At 35.3% G+C, this 15,395-nt stretch overlaps 1 protein-coding gene across 5 annotated transcripts in view; it reads left to right on the top strand.

Moving 5' to 3' along the window:
- The window catches only part of Vav (Vav guanine nucleotide exchange factor), a 62,801-nt gene that overhangs the window by 25,876 nt on the left and 21,530 nt on the right, over positions 1 to 15,395 (top strand). For 3 of the 5 annotated variants that reach the window (XM_065226406.1, XM_065226408.1, XM_065226409.1), the window contains 4 exons: positions 908 to 1,010; positions 1,132 to 1,503; positions 11,962 to 12,081; positions 14,021 to 14,137. In XM_065226406.1, the coding sequence (XP_065082478.1) occupies positions 908 to 1,010; positions 1,132 to 1,503; positions 11,962 to 12,081; positions 14,021 to 14,137 (712 nt within the window). The remainder of the gene's footprint in view (positions 1 to 907; positions 1,011 to 1,131; positions 1,504 to 11,961; positions 12,082 to 14,020; positions 14,138 to 15,395) is intronic. The other 2 variants (XM_065226405.1, XM_065226407.1) reach the window with 2 other exon arrangements.

The following is a 15,395-nucleotide window of genomic DNA, read 5'->3' as shown; positions in this document are numbered from 1 at the left end:
TGAACAAGCTTGAACGTGTTTTGAAATTATGAATCCCTAATACGGACTTCAATTCCAAATGTATCAAACACTCATGAGAATAACTCTTATGCGGTTTTGACATCGACATTACTAACTGATTTAAATGAATTTAAGCAACCAACCGTATCTAATCGATAGAGTGAATATATAATTGAGATTTCCTCGGTACTAGTAACATTAATAGCAATAAATGAGCTAGTAATTACGATGATTACAACACTGTCACATTCTGTCATGACAAAAAATTCGATGAGATTTTGAAGAAAATCTCTATTATCGTTTTCTCATCCGATGATAGTGACAGAAGTATCTCTGTAAATATCGCGTGAGATCTTTCATTGAAAACGACATTTGCCAGCCCTAACCTTTACCCATTATCTAGTGAAACATGGTTTTTATTATTATTATTAATATTATTACTTTCCATTATATTTCTAACATCCATAATTCACGGCAAGAAAAAATCGGGGTTTCTTGAGTAGATTTGATTCATAGCAATCTTTGCAAGCACCGCCTAATAAAACAACTTTATTTAATTGTTCGGGAACTTCTCATAACGTGATTCATCTTTTTTATGTATGGTTTGTACGCGGTATACAATTTTGCGTAAAATATTTTATATAATTTGTGTGGAGTTGTTTGCATCATTGTACGGTTCATAATGTACTGGTCTCAATTAAAGACGTATAACAATTGATATATTTATGCTATTGATTTCTGAAGCATCGTTTAAGCCTACTTCAGGGCTTGCCTTATATATATTTTTTTGCATGTACTTCAAGAACAAATGCAATTTCAAGAATGGACTAATTTGTTATCAATTATTTGGCGTAATTGTTTACTCTTATTTTGTTTTTTTTTTGTTTTTTTTTTTGCATGTTACTAGAACCGTCAATCACATTGTTTGCAGTGCTCATGATGAACATGATACCAAAGTAGAAGAAGTTTACCAAGATTTATGTTCAATCCAAAATATATCGAGAAATCAGGTGAGTGGAGTATAGCTTAACTATCGTTTGTAATTTTTATTGCTCAGAAGCATGTGATCACATAGATTCAGCTATTTTGATACTGCTAATTTCCTGCATATCTCCATTTTCTTCCTTATAGCTTGCGTCGACAGCCAGTTTCGAACAGAGAGATTTTGTTATCAAAGAGTTGGTCGATACAGAGACAAATTATTTAGATGCTTTATTGGCTTTAAAATATAAGTTTATGCAACCTTTGGAGCGAGTTTTGGCGAAGGATGTCTTACGCATAATATTTCCATGTATAAAAGAGTTAGTAGACATCCATGAGAAATTCCTGGCAAAATTACGAGAAACTGTGGCCGTAGATTCAAAGTTGAAACTTAGTGTAGTTTTCCTGGAATTTCGAGAACCATTTCTAATATATGGCGATTACTGCTCTAGTATGACTAATGCAACTGATATGCTACGAGAAGTATGTAAAAAGTCATCCAACGTGGAGCAAATCGTAAACGTAAGTAAACTTGTCTCAATCATGTATGCATTGAATTCACAATACCACAATACATAGTTATGTTAATTTTTCTCAATGAAATTTGGTGGAATCCAGGTCGGCAAACTACCGTGCAAGCACCATATGCACAAACTGTTCAGTACTAGGCACGCTTCATCTTATGATGCTTACACGCCAATTATTCTCAGCTGTGACGGGTTTGGTACATTTAGCATAATAATGTTTTTCGTAAGAACATTTGACATAAAGACGTTTGGCATAATGGAAATTTAGCATAACGGACATTTGGCATAATCGTTACGAATCGCAGAACTAAAAGTTAATTTACAACCAAAAATTACTCCTTCTTTTCATTACTGCTCGTTCTTTCGCATAGAATTTTTGTTCTAGTGGGTTGTGAAAATATTTTCTTCTCTGAATAATTAATAAAGAAGGGATTAATACGAAAGGCTGAATCACAAAAGACCTTTCATGTTTTATTATTATGAAAAAAAAACTTCTTCTTCTTATTCGCATTTCAAGCTTATTATTTAGCGCATATTAGCGTATTGTGTGCTCTCAACTTAGTGTTCTACTAAATGCACTTCCACAGTTATTAATTGAGAGGTTTCGATGCCAATACCAATGCATGAATTTGTATATTGTGTGGCAAGCACAATGATACTCTATGCCTAGGGAAGTCGAGAAAACTTCCAACCCGAAAGATTCCCTCGACCGGGCCGGGAATCAAACCAGCCGCTTCCGGTTTGGTAATACCGTGCCTTTATTGACTAGGCTATAATGCCCTACATAACACTAATGACTGTTTAGGGTGTGTAACGTTTGATATTTAACGAAAAAAGTTAAAAATGGATAAATATAATTTTTAATATTTTTTTTTTCCTTTGATTTGTTTTTCGTCGATCTTGTTTTCCTTGCTGAGTACCAATGCTACCGACGCCAGGGAGGCAGCTCCCACACCTGGACCCTACCTATCAACCCATCAATTCATGAACTGGGGACTAACGGCTTTACTTCCCTTCCGAAGGAAGGCGTGATCAGAGATGTTATACCTCAGAACATCCCGGCGGCGCCTACTGGGATTGAACCCAGGCCTGCTGGGGTGAGAGGTAATCACGCTTACCACTACACCACCGGCGCCGCTTTTATTTGTTCATGCTCAGGATTTACATGAATATACATGCTTAGATTTTGGCATGTTCTAAACCCCAATCCTGAGTTTTTTTTAATTATTGTTTAGTTCATAATTCATCTCATCCCCTTAAGAGATTGAGACTTCATTAAGTTCGTATTTCATATTTTCCTATTTCAAATGCTAAGAATTTTGTATAAAATCAATCCTTTACATTGAACACAATTTCAGATCTTCAAAATTATACTTCCTTAAACTCAAGCTTCAGAATTCAAGATCTAGGGACAACAATTATTTACAGTACACCATTAAACAGCTAGGGTTTAAAGAATAAACAAAATCAAATTTCGAAAAATACGTGCATCGCTAAAACACTAAACGAGGTTTATATTTGGTTGGAAATGCTAACATGAAGCTTTATTGTGATAATTTATTAGCTAGAGATTGATCTTTAGAAGAGGGTAGGTGGATAGTTCCGTTAGAGTACGGCAGTATGAAACGGAACTATCCACCTACCCTTTTCTAAAGATCATTCTCTAGCTAATAAATTATCACACTAAAGCTTCATGTTAGCATTTCCAACCAACTCTGAAAATCGCTAACTTCACGTATGAAGTAACATAAAAACACTTTGAATGGAGGTTTAGATTGTATTTAAACTCTTCAGTTATATGCTGTCATAAACGTAGTTGTGGTAGAGTAAAAGTTGTTTCCATTCAATTTCGCTTCAGCTAATCATGAGCAATATTTCAACAAGATGTACATTTAAAGTTGGCCAAGTGAAGGATTGTAAACCGAATATCCTTCAACTGGAATTACGCTAAATGAAACAAGCTTTAAGGGGCACTTATAAGCCAATGTTCTGCAGTATCAAAATGTCACGAAAAACTTGGCATTGATGCACTTCAAATGTATTTATCAACTAGTTTTATATAAGAAATGTATAAAATTTAGCGAATGTCTTAAATTGTAAAAATTGCATTAACCGTATAATAAATATTTATGTTTTTTCGGCCTTTTGTGTCAGATTTTGGCCTTTTGTGCTAGGTTCATACATTTTCGGCCTTTTGTGATTCGGCCTTCTGTTACCTAACATACCATGATTGAACAGTTTTGAGGAGAACGAGCAGAAAGCAGGAATAATCATGGATTGTAAATTACCTCTTGTTTTCAAAAATATGTCGAATCGTAGCGATTATGCCAAGTTTCCATTATACCAAACGTCTTTAATCCAAATGTTCTTTTGCTAAACGTACCATATACGCTGCGACTACCTATCCAGAACTGTTTACATATAACACTGGCATCAGCCATCAGTTGTATTAAGCGCTTTGGCATTTATTTAATAAAAAAAAAGTTAAATTGGTAGCAAATTGCAAAAGGGGCAAAATGTGAACCTTAATCAATGTACACATATTTTGGTAACTTAATGAAATAACATTTAAAATTTTAGGCTTGTATACTTCATAATAATCTTTTTTTTTGGTTCTATAACATTCCCCAGAATGCACCAGTCCCCAGAAAGACATTCCCCAGAAAAGCATTCCCCAGAAAAGCATGCCCCAGAATGTACCATTCCCCAGAAAAGATGATGAAATTAGTAATTTATCACTTTTTTTTGTCATTTGATATTATATTTCAGTTTTATATTACAGAACAGGCGTCCATAAATAAACAGGTCCGCAAGTATCTTGCACACTGAATATGTAACACATCTTCTGAATAACAATTTTCTGGATAAATTTTACATATTTGATTTAATATATTTTTCATGATAAAACTCTCTGGTTAGTTTCACTTTACTATTGATGATACACTACGTTTACTTTTATGGAACTATGTATTTATCAATTCCAAACAATGTTATAGCTCTTTAGAAACCTTCAACAACCTTCAAGTTTTCGAGCACTTCGAGCACTATTATGCAATCCAATTCAACCAGTCGGAAACTGTTAAACCTTATCGAAGAATTACTCGATCTGAGTTGAAGAATTTCTTGTGATGGAATAAAAAATCGGTGCATGGAACGTTGAACTACCGATTACAAATTTATAACATTATTCCACTCGTTATTATCCCGAATGGGCATTACCCCGAATCCCCTGCGAAAAACTATTGATTAGGGTTTTTGATCTAATTTCCGTCCTACTAAGCACAACCCGCGCTTTACCTCTCTTTTCTGAACGAATTTAAACAAAAAATGGAATATTTCTGTCAAAGATGACTTGTAAATTTATTCACCTTTCCATACGTACCGTTGGATTTGATAAAGAGTCACAAATTGATGAGATATTGTCTACAATCTAGCACTGCTTCTTGCTTCTAAATTCGTTCTACGAGTTTCAATTCCGTCCTAACGCATTGAAACGCCATTAGATTTTCTTCGTCCTACGGATAAACGTAGAAAAAGGGGATTCGCTAGGAGCGCTTCTTTTGTTTTGAGAACAATGAGCGTAAATATTCATACAATGTGCTCTAACAGGGTTTATGTTGTAGCTAATGAACTAGCGCATCGGAACAAACCTATTATTGATTTGTGCACGGTGAAATCATTGATATTATTGTCAGTCCGCATCGTGCTCTCTTGCCGTGCGGATCTATTTGCTTTTTGCTGAAGGAAGTGTTACTACTACCTAAAGCTACAACAAATTTAAACAGCACTTTTCAGTGCTCAACCTGTAAAAATTTTCTACCTTGTTCAACTCTTATTCCTCTTCGATCCTTGTTTGGACCCTACCCGAGGTAATCCTTCTTGGATATCGATTTGGAAAATTCCTCTTCGATCCTTCAGATTCTTATAGTAATCTGCTTGGAAGTCGATTTGGATAAAAATTTACTGCCGCCATGGCGCCTAAACGCAAAAGAAAGGGGCAAACTCTTGACCCCCCTTCTGATGAAATTAATTTGAGTAATCAATTTGATTTGCTCACGGATGATGAGAATGATCCATCATCCAAGAAAAATTATAGTAAACTTTCCCGGCTTAATGCCAAGAAGGAAAAGATTCCCCCTATTGTGATAACCACTACCGATTTCCATGCTCTTCGCATGGAACTTTTGAATTTCGTGAAAGTTAAGTTTTCACTACAAATTGGACGTCGGGGTGAATGCCGTGTATTGGCTGAAACCTTGGACGGATTTAAATGTCTTCTCAAGTATCTTACTGAGAAGAAGCACAAATTTTTTACTTACGACACCAAAACTGAACGTGTGTTCAAGGTTGTCATGAAAGGACTGCCCAGTGGTGAATCCCTGGATCAGATCAAAGATGAACTGGCAAAATTACTTGGAGTTGTGCCACTCCAAGTAATCAAAATGAAAATGAAATCCCGTCCTGGCGATTCGCGCAACGGGATTTCTAATGATTTTTATTTAGTTCACTTCAAGTCTAGTGAACTAAACAACCTTAAGGCCTTAGAAAAAGCTAGCCTTATGCTCCATGTCCGAGTGAAGTGGGAACACTTCAGGAAGACTGGAGGAAATTTCCAAAACCTCACCCAGTGCCGTAAGTGCCAGGGATGGGGTCACGGAACTAAAAATTGCTACATGCCAGCTAAATGCATGAATTGTGGTGATTCCTCTCACGCAAAGGACGACTGTCCTGTGAAGGAAGATCCTAAGAAATTTAAATGTTCAAATTGTGGTGAAAACCACAAATCCAATTTTTGGGAATGTAAGACTCGCAAAGCGATCCTACAATCTCGTTCTAACCGTCAGGTAGGAAACGCTCCACGTTTCCGACCAGGTACAAATTCCTCTGCTGTTAACAACGGTCAGCGAGGAACAAATTCTACATTCGTACCCGTAGGTACAAATATCTCCCCTGCTTCAAATGTTTCATCTGTACCTACTCCCGTCGCTGCTAACAATGTTCAGCGAGTTAATGGAGCTACCTATGCTGCTATTGCAGCGGGTAGAAATCAAAATACTAACCAACGTTCTAATGGAAATTTTGACAATTTTGACTTAGGAAGCATTACTGCCCCCAAAATGGAATTTTTACAGAATTCATTAATTGACATGATTTCTGATATGCTTAAATCTAACTCCATGTTTGATGCTATTCAAACTGGAGTAAAATTTGCAAATAATATTGTCATGACTTTAAAATTCAGTAATGGATTTTAAAGCATTAAATATTGTAAATTGGAATGCTCGATCTCTTAAAGATAATGAAGACGAGCTATTTAACTTTTTAAGAGTTCATAACGTGCATATTGCCGTTATAACTGAAACGTTCCTTAAACCTGCCCATAAGGTTAAGAAGGACGCAAATTACTTGATTTATAGAAATGATCGTCTTGATGGACCCTGTGGTGGCGTTGCCATCATTATTCATAGACGAATCAAACATAAAATTCTTTCTTCATTTGAAACCAAAGTTTTTGAAACTTTGGGAGTTTCTGTTGAAACAAAATTTGGACAACTTACGTTTATAGCTGCCTATTTGCCATTCCAATGCGTAGGCCAGCAAAAGAATTTTCTCAAGGGTGACCTCCAGAAACTTACCCGTCATAGGTCTAAATTCTTCATTATTGGTGATTTTAATGCAAAACACCGCTCATGGAATAATGCTCAAAGCAATTCCAATGGTAATATTCTGTTTGATGATTGTTCTGCAGGTTATTACACTATTCAATATCCAAACAGCCCAACATGCTTTTCTTCTGCAAGAAATCCCTCCACTATTGATTTGGTCTTAACTGATTCATGTCAACTTTGTAGCCAATTGGTTACCCATGCTGACTTCGGTTCTGATCACCTTCCAGTAACTTTTGAAATATCCCAAGAAATAATTTCTAATCCCAACAGCTCTACTTTCAATTACCATAGAGCTAATTGGGAGCGGTATCGAACATTTATGGAATATAACTTCGATCCAAACATTCCTTTGCAAACCAAAGATGAAATTAATTATGCTCTTGAATCTCTGACTACTTCTATAGTTGAAGCAAGAGCTGCCTCAGTACCAAAATGCGAGGTTAAATTCGATTCAATTATAATAGACGATGATCTTCAGCTCTTGATCCGTCTTAAAAATGTCCGTAGGAGACAATATCAAAGAACACGCGATCCTGCCATGAAAGTTATCTGGCGGGATTTGCAAAAACAAATTAAAAAGCGATTCTCTGCCCTGAGGAACAAAACTTTTGAAAATAATATTTCTAAATTAGACCCGAGTTCCAAACCCTTTTGGAAACTCACAAAAATTTTGAAAAAACCTCAAAAGCCTATTCCAGCGCTTAAAGAAGGTGGTAAAATTTTGATCACAAATTTGGAAAAAGCTCAGAAACTTGCTAAGCAATTCGAGAGTTCCCATAATTTCAGTTTGGGTCTTACTAGTCCTATTGAGAATCAGGTTGCTCGGGATTATCTGAATATTTTCTCTCGGGAAAATATTTTTGATGATTCCTGGGGGACTGATTTGGACGAAGTAAGGTCTATAACTAAAAAATTTCAAAATATGAAAGCTCCAGGTGATGATGGAATTTTCTATATCCTCATCAAAAAACTCCCAGAGAGTACCTTGTCTTTCTTGGTAAAATTATTTAACAGATGTTTCCATTTGGCATACTTTCCTGATAAATGGAAAAATGCAAAAGTTGTTCCAATTTTGAAGCCGGATAAAAATCCAGCTGAAGCTTCTAGCTACCGTCCAATAAGTTTGCTTTCTTCAATAAGTAAACTTTTTGAAAAGATAATTTTGAATAGAATGATGCTTCACATCAATACGAACTCAATTTTTGCAGATGAGCAGTTTGGATTTCGCCATGGGCATTCAACTACTCATCAACTCTTAAGAGTTAACAATTTAATTCGTTCAAACAAATCTGAAGGCCACTCAACTGGAGTTGCTCTTCTAGACATAGAAAAAGCATTCGACAGTGTTTGGCATGAAGGTTTGATTGCTAAATTGAAAAAGTTTAATTTTCCACTTTATATTATGAAATTAGTTCAAAATTATTTAACTGACAGAACTCTTCAAGTAAATTATCAAAATTCCAAATCTAATCGACTACCTGTTAGGGCAGGAGTTCCTCAGGGTAGCATTCTTGGGCCTATATTGTATAACATTTTCACTTCGGACCTCCCTGATTTGCCTCAGGGTTGCCACAAATCTTTGTTCGCTGATGACACAGGCATTTCCGCTAAAGGAAGAAGTCTTCGTGTTATTTGCAGCAGACTGCAGAAAAGTTTAGATATTTTCTCTTCTTATTTACAAAAATGGAAGATTTCTCCCAACGCTTCCAAAACTCAACTTATAATATTTCCACATAAGCCTAGAGCTTCGTTTTTGAAACCTAGTAGTAGTCACATAGTCACTATGAACGGAGTTCCAATTTCCTGGTCAAACCAAGTGAAATATCTTGGATTAATACTTGACCAAAAATTAACTTTTAAAGATCACATTGAGGGCATTCAAGCCAAATGTAACAAATATATTAAATGTTTGTATCCTCTTATAAACAGGAAATCCAAACTTTGCCTGACGAATAAACTTCTAATATTTAAACAAGTTTTTAGACCGGCCATGCTTTACGCTGTGCCAATATGGTCTAGTTGCTGCACTACCAGGAAAAAAGCACTTCAAAGGATTCAGAACAAAATTCTGAAAATGATTTTGAAGTTGCCTCCCTGGTACAGTACAACCGAAGTACATAGAATTTCGAATGTTGAGACTTTAGCACAAATGTCCAACAAAATAATTAATAATTTCAGGCAAAAATCGTTGCAATCCTCAATTGCAACGATTAATTCCCTTTATACTTAGATAAGATTTAGTTTTAGTTTTTAGTTTTAAGATATCAATTGTTATACTGACATGCAGGTTAAAAAACCTGTTTAAAATACTGAATTGCCAAGACATGAACAATGTAAAAACACTTAGATATATATCATAACAATTAAGGCTGGTACGTTACTGCAGTAACTGGAGCACCTAGGTTAAAATGAAATGTAATTTTTTTTGAATTTGGAACAAATAAAGAGTTAAAAAAAAAAAAAAAAAAAAAAATTGATATTATTGATCTTTTCTGATCGATAGAACGGAAATGGACGATTACGACGAAGTAGCGCTTTACCCTATATATTTTCCTTATATGTATATTAAAAGAAGGGAATATTTCCTTCGTTATCGTTTATCCAAAGAATTAATTATTTCCTTTTGTTATATTTTCAAAGAAGGGAATATTCCCTTCTTTATCATATATTAAACGAATTAATGATGTTCTCTTTATGTATTTAAAGAAGGGAATATTCCCTTCTTTATCGTATATCCAAAGAAGTACATAATTATTTCCTTTTCTTATATTTTTACTCGGAAAAAAATCCGTTCCCGAAAACGGGAACGGACCGTGAACTAAAAATCACGGCCAGCTATCCAGAACAAAATTTTCTCAAATATACACCGTGAACTATGGTTCACGGCTGTGGTTCACGAATATGGGAACTCTTTTTTTCCCGTGTAAAGAAGGGAAACCCCCTTGATCCATTAAGAAGATTCCAGGAGTGACTATAATAAACAAAAATAGTCAATACATGTCATACTTTTCTGGGGAATGGTTCATTCTGGGCAATGCTTTTCTGGGGAATAGTGCATTCTGGGGAATGTTATAGAACCTTTTTTTATGACATGATGATTAAAAGTATGAAATTAGTTTATTGGGACCTTTAAAAATACAGTTTTTAATTTGGTTGACAACGGTAGCATATTTTAGATTTACGGGTGAGTTGAGCATCCCCATGGGTCATAATGAGCATAACTACAAAAAACGGGTAGTTATGGTACTTTTTTATATTAAACGTGCTCTAATGATTAGTAAACAATAAATAAACCTCTAAGAAAGGAATCATCGATGTATTTTTGACTACAAAAAAAAAAAGATAAAGATTAAAATTTTAGGAATTTCATGACGAACAATCAACAAAGCTACGTTCATCAAAAATAAAAACCCTGGTAGGAATTACACTGGTTGTAGTAACGCTTTTTATCATTGGATTAACTGGAACAACTGCCGCAGGTTGATCCTGCAACAAATCTTCATCAATTTGTATGTGCTGATTTCGCCCCGTCTAGAACAATTATTCTTAACTCATTGTATTTAAAATATGAAGGTTTGTTGATCGGATGTTGGGAAAATAATTAAATATTGTTTGTTAGCACAAATCGGTAAATGCTTCTAACGAATTGAAGAGCAAAGGTTTCATCATCAGAAGAAAAAAATGAACCGAAACATTCTCGAGAAAATGGTTTGTTTACAAAAAGGAGTTGAGGCATTTTCAATTGTTGGTCTTGATTTGCTAATTTTTCTATGCGTTGCTTCCACCTTCGCTCGAGTGCAAAGCTACTGTATCTGTCTTGATATGTTGTCTTCGGCACTACCTATGTAGTATTTTTTTTTAAACGTTTAATATTGAAAAAAAGGGGTGCTTATTATGCCCCCTATTTCAAGCTCTTCTCATCTTTTTCCTGTCCCTCCTCACTATGGTGTTCCACAACTTTTTTGACCTTTATGGAATATCTTTCTGGAATTCCTATTGATTTTCGTGAAACTTCTTCTTTGTTACTTACCGTGGTGGCACCATACTTTGCACAGCTCCTGATGATTGCGCACTCATACAGGCTTGCTTCCACTCACTTGCTATAAAAGGATGATTTTCTGAATTTTGAAATCATTAGATGTTCTAATGATGTTTAGTACTTGTTGGATACAGGAGGAGGTTGAAAGGCGGGTGTTTGACACATGGAACCTGTCAAATTCGCTTTCAGATAGTCGCAATCGGAGTTTTACGACTCGCGAGCGCTCACTCTGAGTGAACGCTCACGAGTCGTAAAATCGCTGATTGTGGCACTCTGGAAGCGAGGTTGACAGGTTTTGTGTGTCAGATACTTGCCTTTCAACATCTTCTTGTTTCTAATAAGTGCAAAATATCATTGTAACGTCTAATGATTTCAAAATTCAGAAAATAATTTTTTATAGCAAGTGAGTGGAAGCAACCCTGCACTCATATATGTTTTTTTCGATCGAGTCTGGATTTTAACAACATATTTTCATTACGCTAATTAAACTGTATTACCGAGAATATAGGATGTAGTTTTTGTGCTGGTAGCATTTCAAATTATATTGATGACAAATATTCAAAAATGACTTTGTGGACAACGTTAGGTCGAGAGAAAGAAATCAGGCCGAGATTTAGTTCAATTTTAATAAGTTAATTTTACAAGATACTGTCTGTCCGCTATTAGGCATTTATTTTATGTATAGCAAATTTCGTATATCTGTTCCTTACATCGAATTAAACTAATCATTATTTTCAAATTGCAGCAATGCCAGAAAGAGCATAGCGGCGGCCGACTGCAGTTACGTGACATTCTATCTGTTCCTATGCAAAGGATTTTAAAATATCACCTTTTATTAGATAAACTAGTACAAGAAACGAGTCCGGTATGTATGAATGATTTAATTTTGGTATGCTAAATGCGGAATCTATTCGCGCTCCTATTTTGAGCTCATCGCTAAAACTCAAGCAGGGATCAGGATTGAAGTAACAAAGGCAATTTAACTGTAAAATCCGTTTAGTCCTATATAGGAATATTATGAAGTTCTTTCAAGGCTGAGATAAGCCATAAATAGGAGCACAGACAGAGAATTCAATCCGTATTTCTTTATAACATAATTCATCATAGACAGAGAGAGATGTGGATGTACCTATCAGTATATTTTTTTCGTAAGGGTTTTTTTTTTGCTTTCGTAAACAATGATCATCAAACGCTGATTTATTTACATTCAAAGTGTTTTTATGTTACTTCATACGCGAATTTAGCGATTTTCAGAGTTGGTTGGAAATGCTAACATGAAGCTTTAGTGTGATAATTTATTAGCTAGAGAATGATCTTTTAGAAGAGGGTAGGTGGATAGTTCCGTTAGAGTACGGCAGTATGAAAATTGGATATTTGTAGGTCATAATGAGGACCCAAGAACGCATCGGCAACGTTTGAATATGTCCCGGGAAGGAGGCTAATAAATCCAAACACATAAAGTCACATGAGCAGATCATTAGCAGTGACGGTGGATCTATTTTTACATATAATATGCATTGCATCCACAATATTAAGTATATCCGAACATTGAAAACGATTTTTTATGAATTATTGACATTGTCCGGTTTACCCCGATGGTTAACTATCCAGGAAAACGCTTGTACACGCCTGCGTAAAAATAAAATGTAATTACTTATTTCAACAAGCAATCTCGAAGTAAACCTGGAACCGAGCAGGTCGGCATTTTATTTTGCTGTATCACACCAAATTTAAGTTTTCAATATCAGTAAAACGGATTGCTGGATCATGACCAGCAATCCAATGCTTTACTGAAAAACAGCAAACGATATTTTTACTGAAAACATCAGCTAACATAAACTAACACCCAGTAAAAGAGCTGTCAAACTGGAGCACCTAGGTTAAAATGAAATGTTATTTTATGTTGAATTTGGAACGTAGTAGTAGTAGTAAAATTTACGTTTATTTTCTGTTTTTTATGTTTCAACATTTGGTTTAACATTTCAATTGATTAGCCTTTGGCTCTTCATCTTTGTTCTAGTTAATTGGTTATTCTAATGTGATGATTGCGTTTAGCGCTATTTTACAGAATACCCTTTATGGAATTGTTTTGGTTTTGAATTTGGAACAATAAAGAGTGGCTATATATCCTAAGCGATCGTTTCAGCTGGTGGTGAATAAGGGAACCAGCAAAAGAGTGATGAGGGCTGAAATTTTCGCCGTGAAGCATAGGAAGAGGAAAATGTTTTTACCTTTTCTGATTAATGTATCCATCGCAGGTGCTTGTAATCATCATCCACATGGAATATTTTGTTTTCTGTATCGATTTTGCAGTGATCTGGCTGGTGCTTTCACATATGTTTGTTAAGAAAAGTGAAGATTTATAAAACTACCCCAGTGGTTATGATGTTCCGGATTTCTAATGTTGTCCTATTTGGGCTGTAAATCCGTTCAAATATGTGAGAAATAATAAAGTAAGACCCCTCCCGATGGAAATATGCAAGATACCCATAACAATATGCGTTAATTTGAGATGTAAAAAAAAAATGTAATTTTGATAAAAACAAACGGTTTGGTTGACGTTGCCTCTCATAATCGCCTAGCGCATTGTACATTGGTGGTGCATAGAAACAGCCTATCTTACCAGTGTTGTAACGTCACGGTAGAATATTTCTAATGTAATGCCTTGTTCAGCCTGCAGATAATAATTGTGAAAAATGTCATCAAGATAGCCTTATAACAAGTTGCAACTGCTCACGCTATCCTAAAATTGGAAGTCCCTTGTTTTTTTCTATTTTTATTGCTCTGAACCTTTTTTTTTATAGTCTCACGATGATTTCCGTGGCCTTGAACGAGCCAAAGAGGCAATGGTAGATGTAGCACAGTATTCCAACGAAGTCAAGCGGGATTCGGAACACCTGGTTGTTATACAAAAGGTTAAGGTGAGTTTATGCAAAAATACCTAAATGTTCTGCAGATTTTAACCATTAACCTATATAAACAGTATAAGTTATGCACTTACACAAGGAAACAAAGGTAGAATTGAAATAAGAAGCTTTACATGAACTACGGTTGTTGATAGATTTAGTCCCCGTTTTAGAATCTCAAACATATGCACAATTTAAGGATTCTTAAGGCCCACGCACATTAGAACCGGATCGGACGCGTTGCGGCAAAGTGACAGCAAAATCTATTGTCTAACTGTCAAATTTACGTCAACGCAACGCAAACGGATGTAATGTGGGTGGCCCTTTAGACTTTGTACATATATATTTAGAATATATTCACAGACGTTAAAAAACCGATTCATCGCTCATGCTCCATTCACCGGTCACTACATACTTATTACCTTTGTTTCCGTAAATTATTGCTACAGAAACTAATAGCATTATTATTAAACGTATTATGCTTTTGATTGTTGTTGCAAAATAATGATAATAAGTATACAGTGAACAATGAAACGAGCACAAGCTGTGAATGGCGACATTACGTTACTACAATACTCAGGATAAAGAAAAAAATCAACCAATATACTCAATAGAAAAAGGTATTAGCTTTTGTAAACAAAACATGTAATGCCTTTTTCGTACAAATTTAAGTTCGCCAAAAACTACAACAACAGATAGGGAAGCAAAAATACCGTCAAATGACAAAATGATAAGCGATCAACGAGCGAAATAATAAAGCTAAATATGTCAGAAGTAGCAAGCAATAATGATGTAACGTTCTTGCATACCCCTCCCCGTCTTTGTGGACTATACTGGGGTGCAAATAAAAAAAAAATGTGTTACGAAATAGTGTCAGGTTTTGAACGGTATAACATGGTCATTTATGAATTAAATTCAAATTGAATGGAAGATTTATTTGGTACTAGGTATTGTATGAAGACGACAGGTGCTTATCAATGGTTAACTATTGAAAGTTGATCAAAGATTTCAGCCGTAATCAACTAATCACGCTATGAATATCGAGAGAACAGAGAGACGAGTCGGTACCACTCATTTTTTTTCTGTTTACTCTTTTCTATTAATTGACCTAGGGTATACGTCCCTAACCTCGGTCTAATATGCAGCCATCGATTACGTTTTTAATCATAACTCATCAATGAATTTACCTGCAAACGATATTCTACTGCTAAATGGTATGCTTAGATATGCTTATCATGTCGTTTGCTATCAGAAACCACGAAAAGTTGAAAAA

The sequence above is a fragment of the Ochlerotatus camptorhynchus genome, unplaced genomic scaffold (genome assembly GCF_037179485.1).
Source record: "Ochlerotatus camptorhynchus isolate MF236.1 unplaced genomic scaffold, CSIRO-AGI_Acam_v1.1 ptg000250l, whole genome shotgun sequence".
NCBI lineage: Eukaryota > Metazoa > Arthropoda > Insecta > Diptera > Culicidae > Ochlerotatus > Ochlerotatus camptorhynchus.
The sequence above is the reverse complement of the archived record's forward strand: the minus strand, read 5'-3'. Positions and strand labels throughout refer to the sequence as shown.